At 43.6% G+C, this 21,241-nt stretch overlaps 2 protein-coding genes across 10 annotated transcripts in view; one reads left to right on the top strand and one right to left on the bottom strand.

Moving 5' to 3' along the window:
• PDE6D (phosphodiesterase 6D) overlaps positions 1-17,714 on the bottom strand; it is a 41,265-nt gene extending 23,551 nt beyond the window's left edge. The window contains exon 1 of one of the 2 annotated variants that reach the window (XM_028509416.2): positions 17,180-17,714. In XM_028509416.2, coding sequence (XP_028365217.1) covers positions 17,180-17,229 — 50 coding nt within the window. In that variant the 5' untranslated portion in view covers positions 17,230-17,714. The remainder of the gene's footprint in view (positions 1-17,179) is intronic. The other variant, XM_036022723.1, reaches the window with a different exon arrangement.
• Positions 17,682-21,241, top strand: part of COPS7B (COP9 signalosome subunit 7B) — a 29,101-nt gene continuing 25,541 nt past the window's right edge. Inside the window, exon 1 of one of the 8 annotated variants that reach the window (XM_036022714.1) lies at positions 17,682-18,009. In XM_036022714.1, the coding sequence (XP_035878607.1) occupies positions 17,946-18,009 (64 nt within the window). In that variant the 5' untranslated portion in view covers positions 17,682-17,945. The remainder of the gene's footprint in view (positions 18,010-21,241) is intronic. The other 7 variants (XM_036022717.1, XM_036022715.1, XM_036022719.1 and 4 more) reach the window with 7 other exon arrangements.

Raw genomic sequence — 21,241 nt, 5'->3', positions numbered from 1 at the left:
CCAGACAAGATAGCCAAGGTCGATAGCACTACCTTCTCAAGTTAAGGCACACACTCAGATCAAACACTACTCAAAGGGAACACACATTTTTAGCCAACACTACAGCTCCTGAAGTCTTTAAGTTGTGAAGTGCCTTGGAATCTTTCTCCTTAGAAGAAATAAGTTTAAAAGCTCTGTTAGTCAGAATTACAATTCTGTGAATGAAATATTAAGCTTATTTCTCTGAAACTAAAAATTGCGTATTTCTTTTTAAAGTTACTTTCTTTTAAAAATTTTTTTAAAAGATTTTACTTATTTATTTTTAGAGGCAGGGGGAAGGGAGGGAGAAAGAGAGAAACACCAATGTGTGGTTCTTTCTCATGTACCCCCTACTGGGACCCTGGCCTGCAACCCAGGCATGTGCCGACTGGGAATTGAACTGGCAACTCCTTGGTTGGCAGGCTGGCACTCAATCCACTAAGCCACACCAGCCAGGGGTAAAAACTGCCTATTTCTAAACTCTTTTTTTTAAAAAAAGATTTTATTTATTTATTTTAGGGAGGGGGAGGGAGGAAGAAAGAGAGGGAGGAAAACATCAATGTGTGGTTGCCTCTCATGTGCTCCTTATGGGGTACTTGGCCCGCAACCCAGGCATGTGCCCTGACTGGGAATCAAACCAGAAATCGTTTGGTTCACAGGCCAGCGCTCAATCCACTAAGCCACACCAGCCAGGGCTATTTCTAAACTCTTTATATACAGATTCTGGTAGAGAAAAGGGTAAGTGAGATAAAAAGGTGACAAACAGAACTTTTCTCCTGCACAGTAAGCTACTATGCATCTTTTTTTAAAAAAAGATTTTATTTATTTATTTTTAGAGAGGGAAGGGAGGGAGAAAGAGAGAGAGAGAGAGAGAGAGAAACATCAATGTGCGGTTGCTGGGGGCTGTGGCCTGCAACCCAGGCATGTGCCCTGACTGGGAATTGAACCTGCGACGCTTTGGTTCACAGCCCACGCTCAATCCACTGAGCTACGCCAGCCAGGGCTTGCTACTATGAATCTTAAAAAGGTTCCCCAACTGCAGAATGTATCTCCATACATCTGATTGTAAAAAGATCATTAACAAAATTATTCTCTTCCCATAGAATGCAAATTAACTGGGTTAAGGACAGAACAGTTTTATAGGCAGATGCTCTTTTTCAAAACAAAAAAAAGTTGTGGGACTGAAAGAAATTTATTCCCAAGGTTTGAGAAAGAGGATGTACTTAACTTTCTTTGATTTTAACACAGCTCGGTCAACTACACGTCACTGAGGCTCTCTAAGGGTTTTCCAGCTTTTCATGTCATAGCATGCGTATCAATACAGAGGGAACCGTAAGAGATACTGGTTGTTGTGAAACACAGTCCCAGCTAAACCAAAAAGGATTCGAAGGGGAAGTGTGGAAATAGAATTCCCTCCAACAGGGCACACAGGTTGCAACCCAAACATCGTCAAGAATTCCCCATGCGCAGTACCTTCTGGGACGGTTAAGTCAGGCTCTGTGTGTCAGGTTCAAGAGCTCACACAAATGGTAGTGCTCAGCTGACAACAGTTGGGAAACCTCTGAGAAGGTCTGACAGGCCCTCAGTGCAGTTTTGACATCTCTGTCTAAACATTTCCCCTGCTGTGGACAAGGAACACTTCCAAACACTAAAGGCTTCCAAGAGCGAAGATCTCTGGATCTCAGTCAGTTTGTAAACATACTTTTTAAGGTAAAAACCCAGTCATCCTGGGTCTGGATTCACTTTAAGCTTGTGTAATGATATTTAACGGTATGGGAAAATATCTATAATATGCTTATATGTGAAAACAGGATAAAAATGTAAAAAAACTAAAAAGTTCACAAGATACATAGAATATGATTACATTTACTTAAAAGTATGTGTATACACATATGAAGATTTATAGCCAAAAGAATTCACGGGTATTGTAGAAAGTTTAGAAAACAGAACACAAAAACAACAGCTGCAATCCTATAACCCAGAGATTACCATTTCATTATTTTGGGGTCTATATTTCCAATGTTTTTCTATACATATATACACCCTCCCAATAAATGTAATTGTAAAAAGTATAGTTTTTTCATCATTAGTCTTGCATTGATTTATACATATTGATATTCTAAGAAACTAGGGCAAACTATCAATTTATGCACAACAGTGGTTCTCAACCTTGGCTGCATATTAGAATCACATGGGGAACGTTTAAAACTCCCAATGCCTGGACCACCCCCAGACCAATTAGATCAGAGTCTCTCAAGATGGAACTCAGGCATCAGTCTTTTTGGAAGTCCCTCAGGTGATTACACTGAACAGCCCGAGATGAGAACCACTACTTGATAGAGCTTTCCTCCATGGAGCAAAGCTTACAGCAGTGTTTTCTTTCACTTTTTAAAAATTTATTGACTTTAGAGAGTGAGTGGAAGGGAGGGAGAGACAGCTAGAGATATCGATTTGTTGTTCCACTTGTTTATGTACTCATTGGTTGCTTCTTGTACGTGCCCTGACCAGAGGTTGTGCCTGCAACCTTGGCGTCTGGGACACACCCTAACCGACTAAACTGCCACAGCGCTTTCTCAAATGTTCACGTGCATAAAAACCAAATTTGGATCTTGTCAAGATATAGATTCCGGTTCAGCAGGACTGGGGTGGGACCTGAGATTCTGCGTTTCTAACCAGCTCTCAGGTGATTCCCATGCTACTGGCCCAGGGAACTGACTCTCAGTAGCTTCAGCGTTCTGGGAAAGAAACCCCTTTAAAGAGCAGAAAGAAAAAATCACAGATGCTGAAGCTCATATTCTATACTACCAGGCAGGGAGGGGTTGTCTATAAACAAAGAATTGATACTGCGAGTTAGGAGATGTTTCCAGGAGATAAGATTTTATAAAACTGAAAGTAAGTCTGAAATAACAACACATTTTTCAGGGGTAAACAGTCACTGAATCTAAAATATTTTGTGTGCACAGAGGAGGAAAGGAAAGCATGGAGGAGAAGACAGGTAGGCAGTGGGAGAAAAAGATCAGAAGTCTAAAAAATGGCGGGAAAAAAATAACCCTTGGCTGCAGAGCTGAAAAGGGACAGACAAACACTGTAAGGGGACTTGCAGAATTTCTCGCTCAAAAACATGTTTGGGAACTCGTACAGCTAATAAACTCGAGTTGGTGCGGATTAATGACCGCCTCCCATCAACTCCCTGCTGGGGACACACGAGACCCCAGGAGTGCCAGTCTCCCCTGGCAGCGCTTCGGGAGCCGGCAACAAACAACGGCCTGTTTGCCCACAAGCTTCTTTGCGTGCTGCGCAGAGAGAACAAGCAGCGGCTCAAAGGTGGGGTCTCTTTGCAGCTTCTTGGCAATACCCTTCTTCAAATTTCTAAACTTCACTAGGGATTTAACCAAAAAGAAAAAAAAAAAAAGGCAAAGTTGTTTTTTTCCCTGAGGCTTTCCCATGGAAATTGAAAATATTTAGCATATTTTTAGACCGACAAAGTAAATATTTAAAAATACTCATAAGTCCTCACCAGATCATCATTCCTCCAAAATAATTTCTAAAAACAATAAAATAGGAAAACTTTCATATAAAACTTTCTGGAGCAAACATATGAATTAGACATTCCTTATCAAAGTAAATTTCTGTTTAAATGAACAGAAGAAATTAAAAAGGAAGACTTTTCCAAGAAATGGAAAGAATTCTGTTGTCAGATGATTCATGTTACACATCTCTAGGGTGTAAGAATCTTTGGCAATAACATGCACAATAGTAACTATCACTGGCCTTTATTTTCAGCATTTATTTACTGTAAAATGATGACTAATGTACTGAATGCAAGATATTGGCTAAGTGCTTTATACAGATCAAAATTAATCCTCACAACCCTATGAAATAGGCATTATTATTATAGCCCTTACATGGATGAGGAATCTGTGGTTTAGGCATGGCAAGTAACTTGCTCAAAGGTCACAAGGACAATAAGTCATATATAGTCAATAATATATATATATATTTTTTTTGCTAGAGAGAGGAAGGGGTGGGGGAGATAGAGAGAGAGAGAGAGGGGGAGAGAGGGGGAGAGGCGGAGAGGTGGGGAGGGAGAGAGAAGAGAGAGAGAGAGAGAGAGAGAGAGAGAGAGAGAGAGAGAGACACACACACACATCTATGTAAGAGAAACATCCCATTGATAGGCTGCCTCCTGTATGCCCCTGACTGGGGATCAAACCCGAAACTGTTATGTGCATGGGATGAGGCTGCAACGAACTGAGCCACACCAGCAAGGGCTACAAAGTTGGTTTTTGACTGCCTGACTTCAACATCCACTTTCTTAACGTTCATATGACACAATCAGCTATCCCAGATGCCCAGGGATGTACCAGGGAGAGACTATACCCAAGACCCAGGGATAAAAGATGAGTAAGTCATGATCCCTAAGCTCACGGTCTAGGACAAGCAGTCCTTCCAGGACACGAGGCTAGAAAGGCCCTTCCAAATACTGCAGGATACCAGATGCCTTTTTATGTGTGGAATGCCAGCTCAGATTATGCTGTTAGTGTGTTCCACAGGTCAGAACTCATTCATTTTTAGGATTCCTGATTTTTGGTCTTTTATTACATATCCTTGATGGGCAAAAGACATATTTACAAAGAGGACATGTTGCATGACTAGAGACACTGTTTTCTAGCTTAGGCAAGCTTTCTAGAAATTACGGAACCACATCAAATTATATATAACATCAATAAAGCCACAATAACATTAAGGTAACAAACAGATCTAGCACCAGCTGAGGAGCTGGTCTCTTCCACGTTCAAATGGTAAGGGATGTTGTCAACAGTCAGCCCAGCCAGGGCTAGGAGAACAGGTGTGAGCCTAAGGCTCAGGGTCTGCTATCTCTTTTGAGTTTCTATAAAATCTCCAAAGGCTATTGTATTAGCCTAACAGTGACTATAAAGTTCAATAACTCTTGCATTTCTCAGAGCTGCCTTCCTAACAGTCTTGTTTAACTTGATAACGGTAGACGGTACAAAGGCCAGGGGAAATGTGAACGATATTCCCAGTCTTATCTGACTATATCCAACGCTTAAAGCTAGTCCTCAAAGAAAGAGGAGGCAAAGTAAATGAACTAGTATTTAAGTACCTAAATTCAATACATATGCTAAGCACTATGCTAAGAGCCCCTTTTTCTATTTTTCAACCTTATGTCATTTAATACTGACACCCACATGAAAACAGTGGTGTTCTTAGAAGTTGAATAACTTGCTCAGGAACTCACAGTGAGTAAGTAACAGTATTCAGACAGAAGTCTGTCTGCACTACATACTCTTGGGAAGAAAGTGGCTTTAGGCAGCTGGTCCTCAGTATCTTTGCAAGGACAGGCTTCTAGAGCTGGAAGAGCTGAGGGAAATGATGAAAGGGTGAGAAAGGCAGGCAGACCCTCAATTACACCATGAAAATGGTTCTCTTGCCCTTCCTAACAATGTCCTCTTAGGATATGGTTAGTATGGAATAAGGATGATGTATTGAGTTACTGATGCTGTAATGATCTACAATGGACACAGAATCTTATTTATAATAATAAGAAAACTTCCCTATTATAAGTTGCATTCAAATATTAAGTTTATGTATTTGAAAATAATGATCTTCAAATGCAGCTATGTGTTTGAATGCTTAAAAATAGACATCCTGCTTTTCCATCCTCTGAATGACACTATGAGTCCCTCTTATTTGAAGGGGATTCAAGACCTTACGACTTGCTTTTAAGAACTGAAAATCTGCAGTGTTGTAAGCGATATGAAATTATCTTAATTGACATAGAAGGCTTCTTTGCTACAAAGTTTTTGATAAAAAGACTTCTTACCCTATTCCGCTAATCTGAGAAGACACAGAAGGAAATGAGAAAAATCTCAGGCAGTGAAAGCACTTGGCAGCACGGTCCACATTAACATGCAGAGACGCTGATATGACGAGCAGGGGTTAGCATTTGAAACCAGGCCTAGCCAACTGCAGATTGGCTTGTGAGAGCTAGATTAGATAAATGGGCTGACATTTTTCTGCAGATACTTAGAGTAAGTCTTACATATTTAGCATGATCAAAATGAACATGTCTCAGAAATTCACACAGGTGATTTGCTAGTACATATTTGCTTTACTAGAGAGCCAAAGAAAGTGATGAGAAAAAGTTTGTTTGACATGGAGGGTAACATTATTATAGTACTCTTTATTTTCTCAATCATTTCCCTCCAACTCTCCACAGAGAACTGCTACTGTCATTTCCCCCTTCCTACTACTATAATCACGCTAAACATCTCATTCACAGATTTATTCCTGAAACAGGCACTGAGGTTCTCCTGTGTATCGGGCACAAGTTATACCGGGGATTCTACAGCTGTGCTGCTCAAAAGGTGGTCCACACACTGGTGCTGGTTTGTGAATCCATTTGGTACCAGTCTGTGAGAAGGTAAGTGTTTAAAAACCTTAATAGCACTTTAGCAGAGTAATTTGTTATTGATTTTAGTAATAAAATTTCTTGACTTTTATTTTGTATGTGATTTTTCTAATATTTCATTTTCATTTAATTTCTACAAATATCAGTCTGTGAAGGATTAGAAGTTAACACCTGGTCTTTACCAGGGATACTGTAAGAAACACTGTTCTGGAGGATAGAATGACAAGACCTCTGCTCTTGACACGGCCTCAGTTTAACCCTATGTGAGTGTACAACAGAAGTCCTTCCACCCTCAGACATATACATTTTCTGAGGAACATACAAAGTTTAGGCTTTGTAAGTAGGTTTGGGAATGTTGAATCTTTTAAAGAAAAGGGTTATAAGTTAATAGAGAAGGGTGAGATGGGAAGGTAGGGTCAAGCTGAAAGGATAATTTGATGCAGGACCGAAAATCAACGGGTAACCGGGAGGGCAGCAGGTATAAGACATCACTATAAGCCTGGGGCAAAGAAGTCAAGAGGGTAAATCAAGGTTTATTGGAGGGAGGAAGATGGACAGTCTAGTTTCTGCTGCTCAGTCTGTTCTTCAGTCACCTCTTACCCCAGCCACCAGATGCACCCTATCCACCAGCCATGCCTAACGGCTGCATTTCCTAAACACATTATGTTCTTGTACTTTGGTGCTTCGCATAAGTTGCTCCACTCCACTTAGAACGAGAATTCCACTCCCCAGTATGCTCTGTAATGACCCAGTGCTAAGTCAACCACAGCTCTGATTGTGGTCCCTGATACACTCTGAGGCAAAGCTACTTGATCCTTCCTCCGTGCACCTGCACACTTGTTTACACCTGCATCATGGTACTTAACAGAATGTACTGCACATATAAATTTGCAAGTCAAATTCCATTGGCACTATATTATTTATCCTTCCTTGTCAGTGCTCAGCACGTAATCAGCATTCAAATGTGTGTTGAACCACAATGAGTATCAGACGGCAAGTCAGAGGGGTTAATTAGAATTCTTTTGGGCTAGGCAACCAGAAAGCAAGGCTCACTACAGAGTGTCTGGAAGCCATACCAGGAGAGCACCTCATTCAGGGTTCAGCAGGCTGTAGAAAGGGCAACTTAGAGCTGGAGCTCAGCAACACACAAAAAGCAAACCAACCAACCAATTTAAAAAAACCCGTGTTTTCTAAGGACGCCAGCTTAGCCAGTCAGCCAAATTGCAGGTAAGAACATATTAAAAATTTAAAATCTCATTCTGCATTAAGTTGAGTTCATGACTTGGCAGAGTACCCATAACTTATACATGGGCATGTGGTTCATTACCTATGGTCTGAGGAACTTCAAGGGAAGTAGAATTTTCAGGCCAAGTGGCTGACTAAGCACATTGTGGTGTATGCTAATGTCTACCACTGCAGACCAGAGCAGTATGTGGCCAAGCTTCAATCCAAGGTCGTAGGCATGAAGAAAAACCTCTCCCTTCTCATTCCTCTGGGGTGGAAGCAGCTATGACTAGCAATAAACAAAGGGAGTTTCTATTTAGTGGCATCCTGAGCATTTTCATCAAGGAATGCCTTTCTTTGCTTCGCTTTCCTAGTTTTTTTGTTGTTGTGGCTTTTCTTCTTCTTGGTCTCTTTTAACACTCTGTCTTTATGATCCCTCCTCTCTCAACCTCTCTCTCCCTTGTTCACTTTCTGTCCATTTCCTTTTGTTATTCTTACCTTAACTTTTTTTTAAGAGAGAGGAGAAGGGAGGGAGAAGCAGAGGGAGAGAAACATCAGTGTGAGACAGAAAGATCAACTCATTGCCTCTAGCATGCACTTCAACTGACCTGGGATGGAACCTGCAACCTAGGCACGTGCCCTGATCAGGAATCGAACCAGCGACCTTTCAGTTTGCAGGATGATGCCCAACCGAGCGAGCCATACTGGTCAGGGCATCTTCATTAATTTTTAAATATCACTTTTGTCAAAGCTCTTCTAGGCTTCTTCTTGCACAAACATTGCTAACACAGAGCATCCTGTCTTTTGGTACATTCTTAAGAACCAATTCGAATCCATGGACATTTAAACATCTGTCTCCACCAAAAATTTCCCAGTGATTTTTCTTCTGGTCTTTTTCCTATTTATGGGGGACAAGGTGAGAAAATATAAATGGTTTCCCTGAGAAACCAGGTTTCAGTATCCTTGAAACTTAATATGCAGCACTGTAATCAGTGGTGAGATCCCTGTGAAATAATACTCTGGCCCTGGCAAAGGTACTGTGCTTGGAAAGCATACAATCAAAATTCAAACTGGCCTGGGAAACCGTGGAGGTAAGTAATTTAGTAATGAGAAAAAGATCACTATTTGAAACATAACACAGTCTTCTCACTAGCAAAGTCAAACAATGAAACAAACCTTTCTTTCTCTAGTAGGTCTATTATTCTACTGATATGTGCCGTTATGTGCCTGAAACTGGTCAGAAACAAGCTAGAATAGACATACCCAAAGAGACCCTTAGAGACTCCCATTTTTATATGCTTCCCAGAACCTCCTGATTGAAGTACACAAGGCCCTTTCCCAAGGGCATGTCCTCCAAAGGATCGACCACTGTTTATGTTATTTGGAGGCACAGGGATATTCCCTTGAATTCTACCAAAATCCACAGTCAGGGATCCCTGAATTTTACCTAGTTTTAAAAAATGCTCCAGTACTGAGAGGAAAATCAACTCCCTGAAGTTATAACCCTCTTATTAAAAGCAAAGCCAAAGACGATTTTGGCTTTCAAATGGGACACCTGTGTCATACAGGGGGCTTCCTTTGCTATCACTCTAACAGCCAGTCACTTCCCAGAACGGTGAAAAAAGCCTTCAGATGTTTAAGGTGGAATAAAAAACAATCACTAAGACTCTGGCTTTAACAACACGCTGAAACGTGACACCTGTAGCCCTGAACCTTATTTATTTATTTTTATTTTTAATCCTGACCTGAAGATATGTTTGTATTAATTTTAGAGAGGAAGAGGAATTGGGGGGGGGGGGAGGGAGAGAGAGAGAGAGAGAGAGAGAGAGAGAGAGAGAGAGAGAGAGAGGGAGAGGTGCTTCCTGTACACACTCTGACTGGGTATTGAACTTGCAACCTAGGTGTATATCCTGACTGGGAATCGAACACACAACCTTTTGGTGTGTGGGATGGTGCTCAGGCCACCTGAGCCACTAGGGCAGGGCAGAAAGCAACACTAAACTTTAAGGTAAAGATAAATAATTGCTAACAATGTAATAGTAAGCATAATACATTTAGAGTGCTATGGTTTTTAAAAGGAGTTGACATATATTTCACTTACTTCATAGCATTTCTGTAAGGCCTATGGAGCAACCATTACCCTTCTTTTCCTTTTTTTAAGATTTTATTTATTTATTTTTGGAGAGGGAAGGGAGGGAGAAAGAAAGAGAGAGGGAAACATCAATGTGTAGTTGCTGGTGGCTGTGGCCTGCAACCCAGGCATGTGCCCTGACTGGGAATCGAACTTGCAACGCTTTGGTTTGCAGCCCACGCTCAATCCACTGAGCTACGCCAGCCAGGCCCGATTTCATTCTTTAATAAAATATCTCTACCTATTCAAGCTACTCCCCTAATCTCTGCTTTCTTAAGTCACCAGATGTCCTGAAAGAGTAATCTATTCTTGGTGACTTTATTTCATCTATTATCCATTTTCTTTTTTTAATTTTTTAAAAAGATTTTTACTTATTTTTAGAGAGGGAAGGGAGGGAGAAAGAGAGAGAGAGAGAGAAACATCAATGTGCAGTTGCTGGGGGCCATGGCCTGCAACCTAGGCATGTGCCCTGACTGGGAATTGAACCTGTGACACTTTGGTTTGCAGCCCACGCTCAATCCACTGAGCTACGCCAGCCAGGGCTTATTATCCATTTTCTAATCTTGGTAGATTATAGTTTGTTTCCTTAAATATCTACTATTCTCAAAGAGATCACCAATGGTCAATGGTCATACAAGTTATCATGGGACTCTCAGAAGAGTCTCAGATATTCTTTGAACAATTGAAATTTCCAGCAATTCCATGGACTTATTTTTGATCCTCGTTCTTGATCCCAACTCCACGCTGAAACACTCCTCAGTTTTCATGGTCTTCACTCTCCTTCCCTGTTACCCTCCAGTATCTGAAAGTTAAACTGCTCAACACCTACTCTTCTTTCAAGATCCCATCAAATGACAATTCTGGTATCTTCCACAATGCCTCCAGCAGTGGTCACTCTTTTCTTCCCCCTTCAAAGATGTTATTTATTTATTTTCAGAGAGAGGGGAAGGGAGGGAGAGAGGGAGAGAAACATGGATGTGCAAGAGATACGTCAATTGGTTGCCTCTCACACTCTGCCAACTGAGGACCTGACTGGGTTCTGACTGCAACCCAGGCATGCACCGTGAGTGGGGATCAAACTGGCAACCTTTCGGTTTGCACGCTGGCGCTCAACCCACTGAGCCACACCAACTGGGACAGCAGTCACTCTTTCTCTGAGGTTCCAGAGTACTTCATACTACGGGACACTTATCACATTTTATTCTGATTGCTAATTTTGCTTTCTCTCTCCCTTATTATACAAATTATTTGAGTATAAAAACTGGCTTATCATTCTGCATCTTGTGTTCAGCAGATTGCCTGGCACTCATGGACCCTGAAAACAAATGTGTGAATGAACCTCCAGTAAAGTGGCAGCACTACAGCCAGAGCTCTCTCTGCCTTTGTTCTTCGCACAGAAGATGGCTCACAGCAAAGGCTTACGGTTAAATTTGTCACCTCTTATCCCATGAAAATTGTCAGGCCAGATCCTCAGATTTAGACCCTTTGTAAAAACCTTTCATTTAGCAGCGACCTGTCCGTGAACCATCATTTCCAAACAGAACTGTCACCCAGACAGCCACACATGGTAGAGTTACGACTCTCCTGTGATTTGCACATCCACTTTTTCTCCACCATGTGAGGACAAAGGGAGAAGGCGGCCATCTGTAAGCCAGGAACTGAGGCCCTGCTGAAAACCAAATCAATTAGCACCTTGATCTTGGACTTTCCAGCCTCCAGACTTGTTGAGATATAAATGTCTGTTGTTTAAGCCATACAGTGTATGGCATTTTGTTTTAACAACTCTGACCAATACATGCTGTTTAAATACTTCCTGGAAAATGTCTTTTTTTTTTTTTAAGGTAACTCTAATTGTTAGAAAATCCTTCCTTATCCAAGGCTTAATTTTGCCCCCATATCTGAGAGTTGAGGGAAAACCAAGAAAATAGAGGATATGAACACAACAGAAGAGAATAATTTTTAAGGAAAAAATAAACCTGTGATGTAACACTGAGGAATGATTTTAAACTCAAATGCAGTAACACAGCCCTGGCTGGTGTGGCTCAGTGGATTGAGTGCCTGTCTGTGAACCAAAGGGTGGCCAGTTCGATTCCTAGTCAGGGCACATGCCTGGGTTGTGGGCCAGGTCCCCATTCTGGGCGTGCAAGGGACAACCAATCAACATCTTTCACACTGTCTCTCTCTTCCTCTCTTTTTCCCTCTCTATAAAATAAATAAATAATTTTTTAAAAAAGGAATAATACAGTAAAAAATTAATTTCCCAAGAGTCATTATGGTATATTGTAGAAAATTATTTATAGAAAGACAAACCAAAGTTTAAATTAAGTTTCTGCCTTTATCTGAATGATAACCTCATCAATCCTTAATTTTCTATCTATAAAGTGAGGACAATAATGTACGGAGTTGTTGTGATAATGTATCAAATGCTCTGAAAAACTGAAAAAGACTGTAGGAATAAAGCATGTTACACCATTCCCTTTCTTCTTGCAGCTATATCTAAAGTATTATTTGTATCAGAGCTACTTACGTTCAGTTCTGTATACTTTACCTACATTTGGAGGCAATAATTGCTCTCTGTGATTCTGAATTAATGGATCCACAATGCACTAAACAAAATATTTCATCAATAGCATCTAAGCCCTGGATGGTATGGCTCATTGGACTGAACATCGGCCTGTGAACCAAAAGCTTGCAGGTTTGATTCCCAGACAGGGCACATGCCAGGGTTGCCGGCCAGGTGCCCAGTTGGGGGTGTAAGAGAGGCAACTGATTGATGTTTTCCTCTCACATTTGAGTTTCTCTCCCTCTCTTCCCTTCCTTCTAAATATAAATAAAATCTTTTTAAAAAGTATCTAAGAGTGGTATGAAAAATAATTACCCCAAACCACAGAAAATGTTTTGCCTGTTTTAGGTGTAGTACGTATCTCAACAGAAATACCTGCTGAAAAGAATCCTTGTTAACCAAGGAAGGCTGTCACCAAATCAAAGCCCTGCAGTGCTGGAAAAGGACTGGAGTCTCCGAAGACCGTCCGCCCTACTGCCTTATCTGACGCATACACGCTTTCCCTCTGCAATATTCTCGAAACAGGCACACATATGCTGCTTAAAATACTTCCTGGAAAATGTAAGTTTATTGCAGGTAACTCTAATTGTTTGAAATTGGGCTACATAAACTCTGTCTCCCCTAACTGCTACCCTTGAGTCTTGTATTTCTCTGATAGCCACACATTTAATTCTTCTTTAGAACAGTTATTTTAAACTTTAGAACATCCATGTCCCAGTTCTTCTTCCTCTTTAGGTTAAAACTTCTCAGTTGTCCAATTATCGAATGCATCGCACATTTCCAGTCCCTCTCCTCTGGAGCAGGGCCACTTAGCTGGACACTAAACAAGTTCCTCATGTGTGTTCTTCCAGTGGGACTAGCGCCTTCTTTGCCATAAACAGTATGCTTCTTTAGTCCAATCCACGGAGATCCTTATGGACAATGGACTGTAGAAAAAATATATACGATTTTCCTCTCAGCTTCAAAATCACCAGCAGGTCAAAAACAACAGAATGCTGCTCTTAAAATCTTGACAATTTGAGTTTTAAGCATTGCAAGCAATGGCTGGAACAGTCAGATTACCAGATGAGATGGCCGTTAAAACACCTTCCAATGATGCCAAAGCTCAGGAATAGGGACAAATCTATGCACCCCAAAGTCAAGTCCCTCTCTGTTGTGCGGGTTTGGGAATGCAGAGTAATGGCAAAAGAGGCCTGTGAGGCAAGGGTGAGGTCAACACTAATAATAACCCAGAGCTGCCAAACCTCAGTACCACTGCTAGCTCTTTATCAAACACAGTGATGATATAACCAGAAGTTTCCATGAGAGTCTTACCAGGCTCTGTTCCGTATCTCCAGAAGTTACTATAGTGTTTCACCATAAACCAGATACACAATCCTGGAAAGGAATTTAGAAGGTCTGAAGAGGACTATAATCATCTAATTATACTCTAAATTCCTCCCAGAAATGCGAAAGCAGGAATGCCTGTTTAAAAATCCTAAGTAATACGATCAATAGGACATTATATTCATTTAATCCATTCAGGCTAACTTGGTAACAACTTCTCAGAATCTATGCACGAGAGTCCTGGGAAACAAACTATCAATCACAATCTGCATGAAGTCTGAGACTGGGTGAGCTGTGACCAACAGTGTTCACTGGCTGTATGGGTGGCATGTTTCGGTTGCTTCCCCAGAACTGGGGTTGATAGACAAAAACTGTATTTTAGGAAATCATAAACCTCAAATTCATTTATAACACTTGGCCAAGGCATCTACTAGCCATTACTGACATTCAAGAAAAGTTCAACAGTCCACTATTTTTAATGAGGAAATCCAAGTGAATAGAAGATGTAAAGCCAACTCTTTTTGACTGGAAGTCAAGTCAAAGGTCAAGGTGCTATGACAAAGAGGCTATTGGGGATCCAGGGTCACACTATGGAGAGAAATGCAGGACCACAAGTGAAAGGTCCTTTCAGAAACGTTCTGAGTCAAACTACTTCTCTGTCGGCCACACAGTAAAACGTGACTAATTCCTAGAAAACAAGACAAACACTAGGTACACATCAATGCTTATTAATGGAATCATTTCTTTAAAGAGGCAAAACAGAAATATTAGTTTTTCTCATTAAGGAAAGAGAATGATAACTTGAAGACATTGGTTAAACCTCAGAAGAATTAGTGGCTTTATTAATAACATTACCTCCACTGTTATTATATTAATTATTGTATAATGTTAATATATTAATGGTATGTTTTATTAATATTTACATTAATAAAACAAATAATAACAGCAGTTAACATATATTACTTACTGTGTGCCAGACACTGTACTAAGCATTTCATACATTTAATCCTCATGACAACTGCCCGAGGGAATGATATGGATGCTGAGTTTCATAACGTGAGTGTTCTGCCTAGGGGCACGACAGCCCTGTGAGCTAGTGCTGTTTTCACCCCCGTGCACAGATGAGGAAGTCGAGGCAGCGGTCACAGGAGCTGCTCAGGGACACGAAACCAGGAGTGCAGGGCTGGGATTCCGGGCAGCGCAGCTGTACTGTCCAGGATGGCTCTTAACCACTATGCTGTGCTACCTCCCCAGGAACCCGGGGGGCCAGGGAAATGCACACTAAAGCAAGATGCCATCTGCTGTCCGAACTGGCCAAAATGAAAAGACCAACACGCTCAATGAGGAAAAGGAGTACTGTCAGCACTGCTGGTGGGAGAACAAAGTGGCAAAAAATTTTTTGTCGTAAAAACAATGTACAGAAACAGGCACTCTGAAAGTTTAGAAAACAGTTTACCCCAAATTTACCCAATAAAAGGTGGACGATAGTTTCTTAATAAAACACTAATTTTTATTTTCCTGAAAGTAGTAGCAACTCCCAGAACTCCTCTCCTTTTCTCTGTCGACTCTCAGATGGCGATCAAGGCTGCCAGAGGACGAGCACTCCACTGCCCCCAGGCTACCTGTTTCATGCGGCTGCTCCCTCCGAGATTCAGTCAGCCCAGACCAAACTTTCCCTGAGAGAGGCTCCGGGCCCGCTAACACCATCACCTGCTTGGCTAACTCACCTTCCCTTCCAGTGGGCTGACGGGAGCTCTGCTCTCTACTGTCTGCCACGTTTGTCTCCGAGCCTCTTTCTCAACAGGCTTAAGAACCAAGACTGAAGGTGAAAAGCTCACACTTCCCCTTTCTGCCGTGTTCAAAAGCCATCAAAAAGATCCCTCCTTGTTTCCAGCAACATGCTAATTCCAATCTGACAAAAATGTTGCTTCTGAAACCTCATCATTCCCTGTAGCCTCTGGTTTACTGTCTATACTATACAGGTTAAGTAACAATATAAATTACTTAAGAAAAAAAAAAGAACAAAATCCACGTCACAGTTTTTCTAGCACTTCAGCCATTCTATTCTACTGACAGGTGCCGCTATGAAGAGAAACACGAAAAGGTACACGGAGCCATAACGGAGGCTGTTACTAAACTTCACTACCTAAAAATACTAAAGTTTCTCATAAATAATCGTATGCAAAAGTGATGATGCCTTCCGTTTTTTAAAACAAGCATAGCAGGTCAGCTTCCACGGGGGAAATTTCATTTGTACATTCAAAACATCCGTAACTTTTTTTTGCACTCGTGTGCTCAAATTTACTACCAACTTGGTTTGTGAGTGTGGCAAAGCCATTAAAACTTGCAGGGTTGAAATGGGCATCGTTAAAACACACCGCTCAGAGAACCGGGGAGGAGCCCTACAGTGGGGACTCCGTGTTCCCCGAGAGAGGAACTGGAAAATGTTCCATATTGTGCGCATAGCATGCAAGAAGAGATTAAGGTCAGCAGGAAAATGCAAAATCGGGGATGCACAAGATTGCGTCTTTTTCACCCGCATTACGTGGGCACAGATGACCACTCCATTAAAACACAGAGCGGCCTCGCTGCCTTAAGGACAGGAGGTTGCACAAGCCGCGCCACGACAGGCCCGGGGCCTCGATTTCCCATTCCCTACCACCGTGCACCCTACCGTGTCCTCGACGTGATCCGGTGACTGCTGCTGGACAGCTCCACCGCGTCTACGCGTCACCCGCCCAGACGCCAGCGAGCCAGGACACCTGGGCCAGGAGTCCCCGTGCGAACCCCAAACCGCAAGGCACCTCACGCTCAAGTTCGTGGTTCTCTTCTCGCCGGGAAGAAACCCGACGAGCACCGTCCGACGCCTCGGGAGGCCGAGACAGTTAGGAGGAGGGCGGCCTTGGCCCTCCCTGCCCCGTTCCTGGGCCCCATCCCTGGAAGGAGCCACAAGTGAGGAGAGAGAAGTTGCGGAAACAAGACGGGGGCGGCGTGGGGTGCGCGGACCCCAGAGAGTGTAACAGAAGCAGACGCGGCTGTCCCACACACGGCCCCTCGCTCCAAGTCACTCCGCCCCGCTGCCCGGCGGACTTCCCGCCAAAGAGGCTGCTGCGCGTCCAGGCCAGCCCCCCGCGCCCCCTCGGCCCTTCCCCGCGGGCTGCAGCGCCTCCCCGGCCTCCCGCGGCCGGCCGGGGCTCGGACCCGCGCCGGCTTCCCCGACGGCCGGCGTCTTTCCCGGGGCACGTCCAGGGCTCCTCCGCCTCCACGCCCCCGGGGCTCCCGTCAACGTCCCCGTCCTCCCTCGGGGTGCCCCTTTCTCCGCCTCCAGCGCCGGGTCTCGTCAGGGACGCGGGATGCCGTTTCTTTCCTCCCCGCCGCCCCTCCCCGGGTGCCCACCCGGCGCGGCCCGGGTCCCTGGCCCTTCTCCCCCGCGAGCTGCCACCTCCCAAGTCCTCCCGGCCCCGCCCCGCTCCCGGGCGGATACAGTTTGAAGCCCCTCAGGATCTCCCGGGCACGCTCGTCCTTGGCTGACATGATGCGGCAGCCGCCGCCCGCGGCTCTCCCACGCTGGCCCGGCGGAGCCTCGCAGACGATGCCCCGGAGCCGACGACGGAGCCGCAGCCGGGCCTGGAGACCTCCGGCGAGCAGCGGCAGCGGCCAGACCCGGACCGGTTTCTCCCTTCCCTCAGCTCCCGCTCCTGATCCCTTCTCCTTCCCCGTAGCCTCCGAGTGCCCGCCCCGAAGCCAATAGAGAGCCCGTCTCGGCGATTGACATCCTGATCAGCCAATAAAAATACTTAGCGGCTTCGCAGGGGGGACGAAGGGAGCCGATGAGAAGGGCCCTCCCCGGGAAGTCCCGTAGGACAAATTTTTCATTCGTTGTTGTTGCCTAGAGTTTGCCCCCGCGGAGGATTGGCTTTAAATCTGCAGAGGCTCCATGGGCCCGCTCCCGCCGCTAGGCATACTAGGGCTCAGAGATGACTGCAGGTTGCACTGTGCGATGTGGCTGAGACTACATTTCCCAGCATTCCACGGGGGGGGGGGGAACCAGGGAATCACAGATCCGAGCGCGCAACAAAGAGGCCCAGGGACTACAAATCCCAGCATTCCACAAACCCTATTTCTCTGTAACTTAGACTCCAGTGTGCCGCGCAGTGTGCGCAAATTCTTAAATCCTCCTTCAGGTTTGGTGTTGTCTGAATCCCGGGAGTTGAAACCAGGCAGGAAGACCCTCTTCATTCTCAAAGAAGATGACAACCCAACAGAGAGGTAACTTCTGTTTACATGGAACTCAGAAATCTCCTGCAAATCATGGTAAGGCTGCAAACAAAAACACTGATTAAACCATGAAAGATAGTATAACAAAATGACTCCTTCAGGTCATGCTGGTGTGTTGATCAGGGGCGCCTTTTACGTGTTTTGCGGGGGTTTCTATTGTGCTCCTGCGCTGGACTGAGAGAGAGAAAGATCGTATACCCAGAATACAGGAAGGGATTTAAGAGAATTTGCGAATCCGACGCCTGTTTTACAAACGAGGAGACTGAGGCCCACCGAGGCGAAGAGATTGTCTACGGGCCACAGCAAGTTGGGGCAGAGTTAGAATTAGGCCCTAAGGCTCCTGACCTGCTCTCTGGGCTCTTTGCACACTAGGCTGGCGATATTTTTAGCAGCATGGCCGGGTGATTATTATTCTCCTTGGTGAAATTGCCCCATCCAGGTTGAAACACCCAGGTTAGGTAAGCATTTATTTGGTGGATTTCCTCTAAGTGTGATGTTTGTTTATCTTCGCTCTGGGTAAGACTTGGTGTTTTGATTCATTCTTTGTTGTTCAAGGTGACATTTAATGTGATTTCAGGAAGTAGGTAGAATTGTGGTGTAAGCAAAGGTTTCCTTGGAGATCTCCTATTTGTTTTCCCAGCCTTCCTTCCTCTTTTTGTCCCCCTTTCACCCATATGGGCACCGATCCAATTTTTCCTTTCATGCAATTCAACAGTTTTCTTAGCTTTCCTTATTTGCCAGGCTTTCTGTCAGTACGAGGTGAAAGACATGGTCACTGCCCCCAGGAAGATAATCATCTAGTTAGGGAAATAAGGAGAATCCACTGAGATTCAAGATGGACTGTGATAAATGGTGTAGAAGAAACGACATCAGAATACTGTAACGAAGGGATGTAGTCCAGCTGCAAAACTTGATGGAGGAGGTGCCATTTGAACTTGAAGGATGGATAGGATCTTTTTTGCCTCTGTTAAAAATTTTTATCTTTAGATTTTTAACATACAGTAAGAGCACAATTTTTGCACTTGTATACACTTGTGTCCCCGCCCCTCAAATCAAGGTATGGAACTGGTCCAGCACTCCTGTGCCTCTCCGCAGTCAGTACTGCAGCCTCCCATCCCGGTAGCTGCTCTTCTGACTTTTATTACCATAGATCCATTTTGTCTGTTTTTGAATTTCATTTAAATGTCATCATACAGTATGAGTCTGGTGTTTTTCATTCATTGGTATTTTTCTGGGATTCATCCGTAAGTATGTAGCAGTAGTTTTTTTTTTTAAATTGCCGAGTAGTATTCCACTGTATGTGTATAGCACTGTTTATCTGTTCTACTGTTGATGGACAGTTAGGTTATCAATTTTTGGCTTTTATTAACAAATCTGCAATGAGTATTCTTACATTTCTTGAGGTGGACTTGTGCATTCATTTCTAGGAGAGGAGGTGCTGGCTCGTACGGTGGGCACATGATCAGCAATAATAGATATTGCCAGTCTGGCAAGTGTTTGTGCCAATTTTCACCTTCACCAGCAATGTAAGAGTTCTAGTTGACTCTTATCCTTGTCAGTACTGGGTGTTGTCAGTCTTTTATTTCTAGCCATTTTTGGCTAAAGGTCGCATCTCATGACCCATAGTTCTTATTTATATCATCTCTGGTGATGAGGGCCATGTGCTTATTGGCTGTTTGAATGTCCTCTTTTGTGAAATGCTTGTTTAAGTCTTTTGTTTACTGTTTTAAACTGGAATGTTTATCTTTTTATTGATTTATAGTTATTTTATAGTCTGGATATGGTGTTCCTTGTTTGGTATATGCTTGCAAATATCTTTTCCAAGTCTCTGGCTTGTTTTTTCACTCTCCTTACTAGTGTCTTTTGACACACAGAAAGTCTTCATTCTTAATTCCAATGCAATAGTTTGGTGTTTTCTTTCTTTTTTTTTGTAGGTTTTTTAAAAAGATTATTTATTTATTTATTTTTAGAGAGTGGGGAAGGAGGAAGAGAGAGAGGGAAAGAAACATCAATGTGTGGTTGCCCTTCGCTTGTCCCTACTGGGGACCTGGCCTGCAAACCAGGCATGCGCTGTGTCTGACTGGGAATCAAACCAGCGACCCTTTAGTTCACAGGCCGGCGCTCAATCCACTGAGCCACACCAGCCAGGGCCGGTGTTTTCTTTTATGATTAGTGCTATTTGCACAGAGTTTAAGAAGTCTTTGTGTACAGAGTCAGCAGGATTTTATTTGTTTGTTTATTATTTTTTAAACAGTCATCTTTTATTAAGTACTACATGAAAGGATTTTGAGGTCTGGGCAAAGGTCATGGTCAGGAACATGGAGTCCACACTGGGCCTTCTTCAGTGGTACTTGCATCATGCGCATGTTTGAGTTCCTCATAGAGCGGCAGTGGTTGAAAAGCATGTAACTTGCCAGCACCATGGAAACCTCAGCGACGCTCCCTTTCTTCCCCTTGACTTATTTGTTGTAGTACCGGTAGTAAGCTCTCTGAAACGATTCAGCAGTGCTTTTAGGGATAAAATCCTGCATCAGTATCCAGCTTGGCAGCTCTCTAGTTTGACATCCATGAGTTTCTCCTTCAGTGGTACTACTGACACCATTGTGGAGTCTGGGGTGGTGTTGGTAGGAAATATGAAGAAAGAGATTTACAAAGAAGAAGATAGAGAGCAAGACTGAGGCCCTGCTGTGAGTGAGGGAGGTATAAATTGTGCTGGGCATGGAGTTTGGGCTGTAAAGAGGGTGAGGCAAGACAAAGCTGGGAGGGTAGGCGGGGGCCATACAACAAAGGGCTTTAGCTGCAGCCCTGGAGTCTGGACATTGTTCTAGAGGAAGGGGAGGCACTGCTGGAATATTTATAACTCAAACGGAACGTAGTTGTCCTCCTTTCGCCACCAGATTTGCCCCTCCTCTCCGCAGCCCTGTTCACTTACCACCACCTCCACATAGCTGTGCCTTCCCTAGCCAGAATCCTGGGTGATACCCTCCTTCCCTTTCTCTGCTTTCAGCTGGTCACAAGTCTGATAGCTATGGTCTAAATGTCTCCAATAACATTTCTTCTTTTACATGACCAACCGCCACTACCCCTGTTCAAGATCTCACAGTCTCTTATTATCTCAAATATATCAAGCCACCTCAATAGTTTCCCTGCTCCAGTTCTCTCCACATCCAAGCCATTCCTATAGCGGCTGGTGTGATCGATCTAAAATGGCCATTACTCATACCTCTCCACAGCCTAAAAGCCCTAACTAGCTCCTCAATACCCTTAA

The sequence above is a fragment of the Phyllostomus discolor genome, chromosome 4 (assembly GCF_004126475.2).
Source record: "Phyllostomus discolor isolate MPI-MPIP mPhyDis1 chromosome 4, mPhyDis1.pri.v3, whole genome shotgun sequence".
Taxonomy (NCBI): Eukaryota; Metazoa; Chordata; class Mammalia; order Chiroptera; family Phyllostomidae; genus Phyllostomus; species Phyllostomus discolor.
This window is presented reverse-complemented; position numbering and strand designations above follow the sequence as displayed.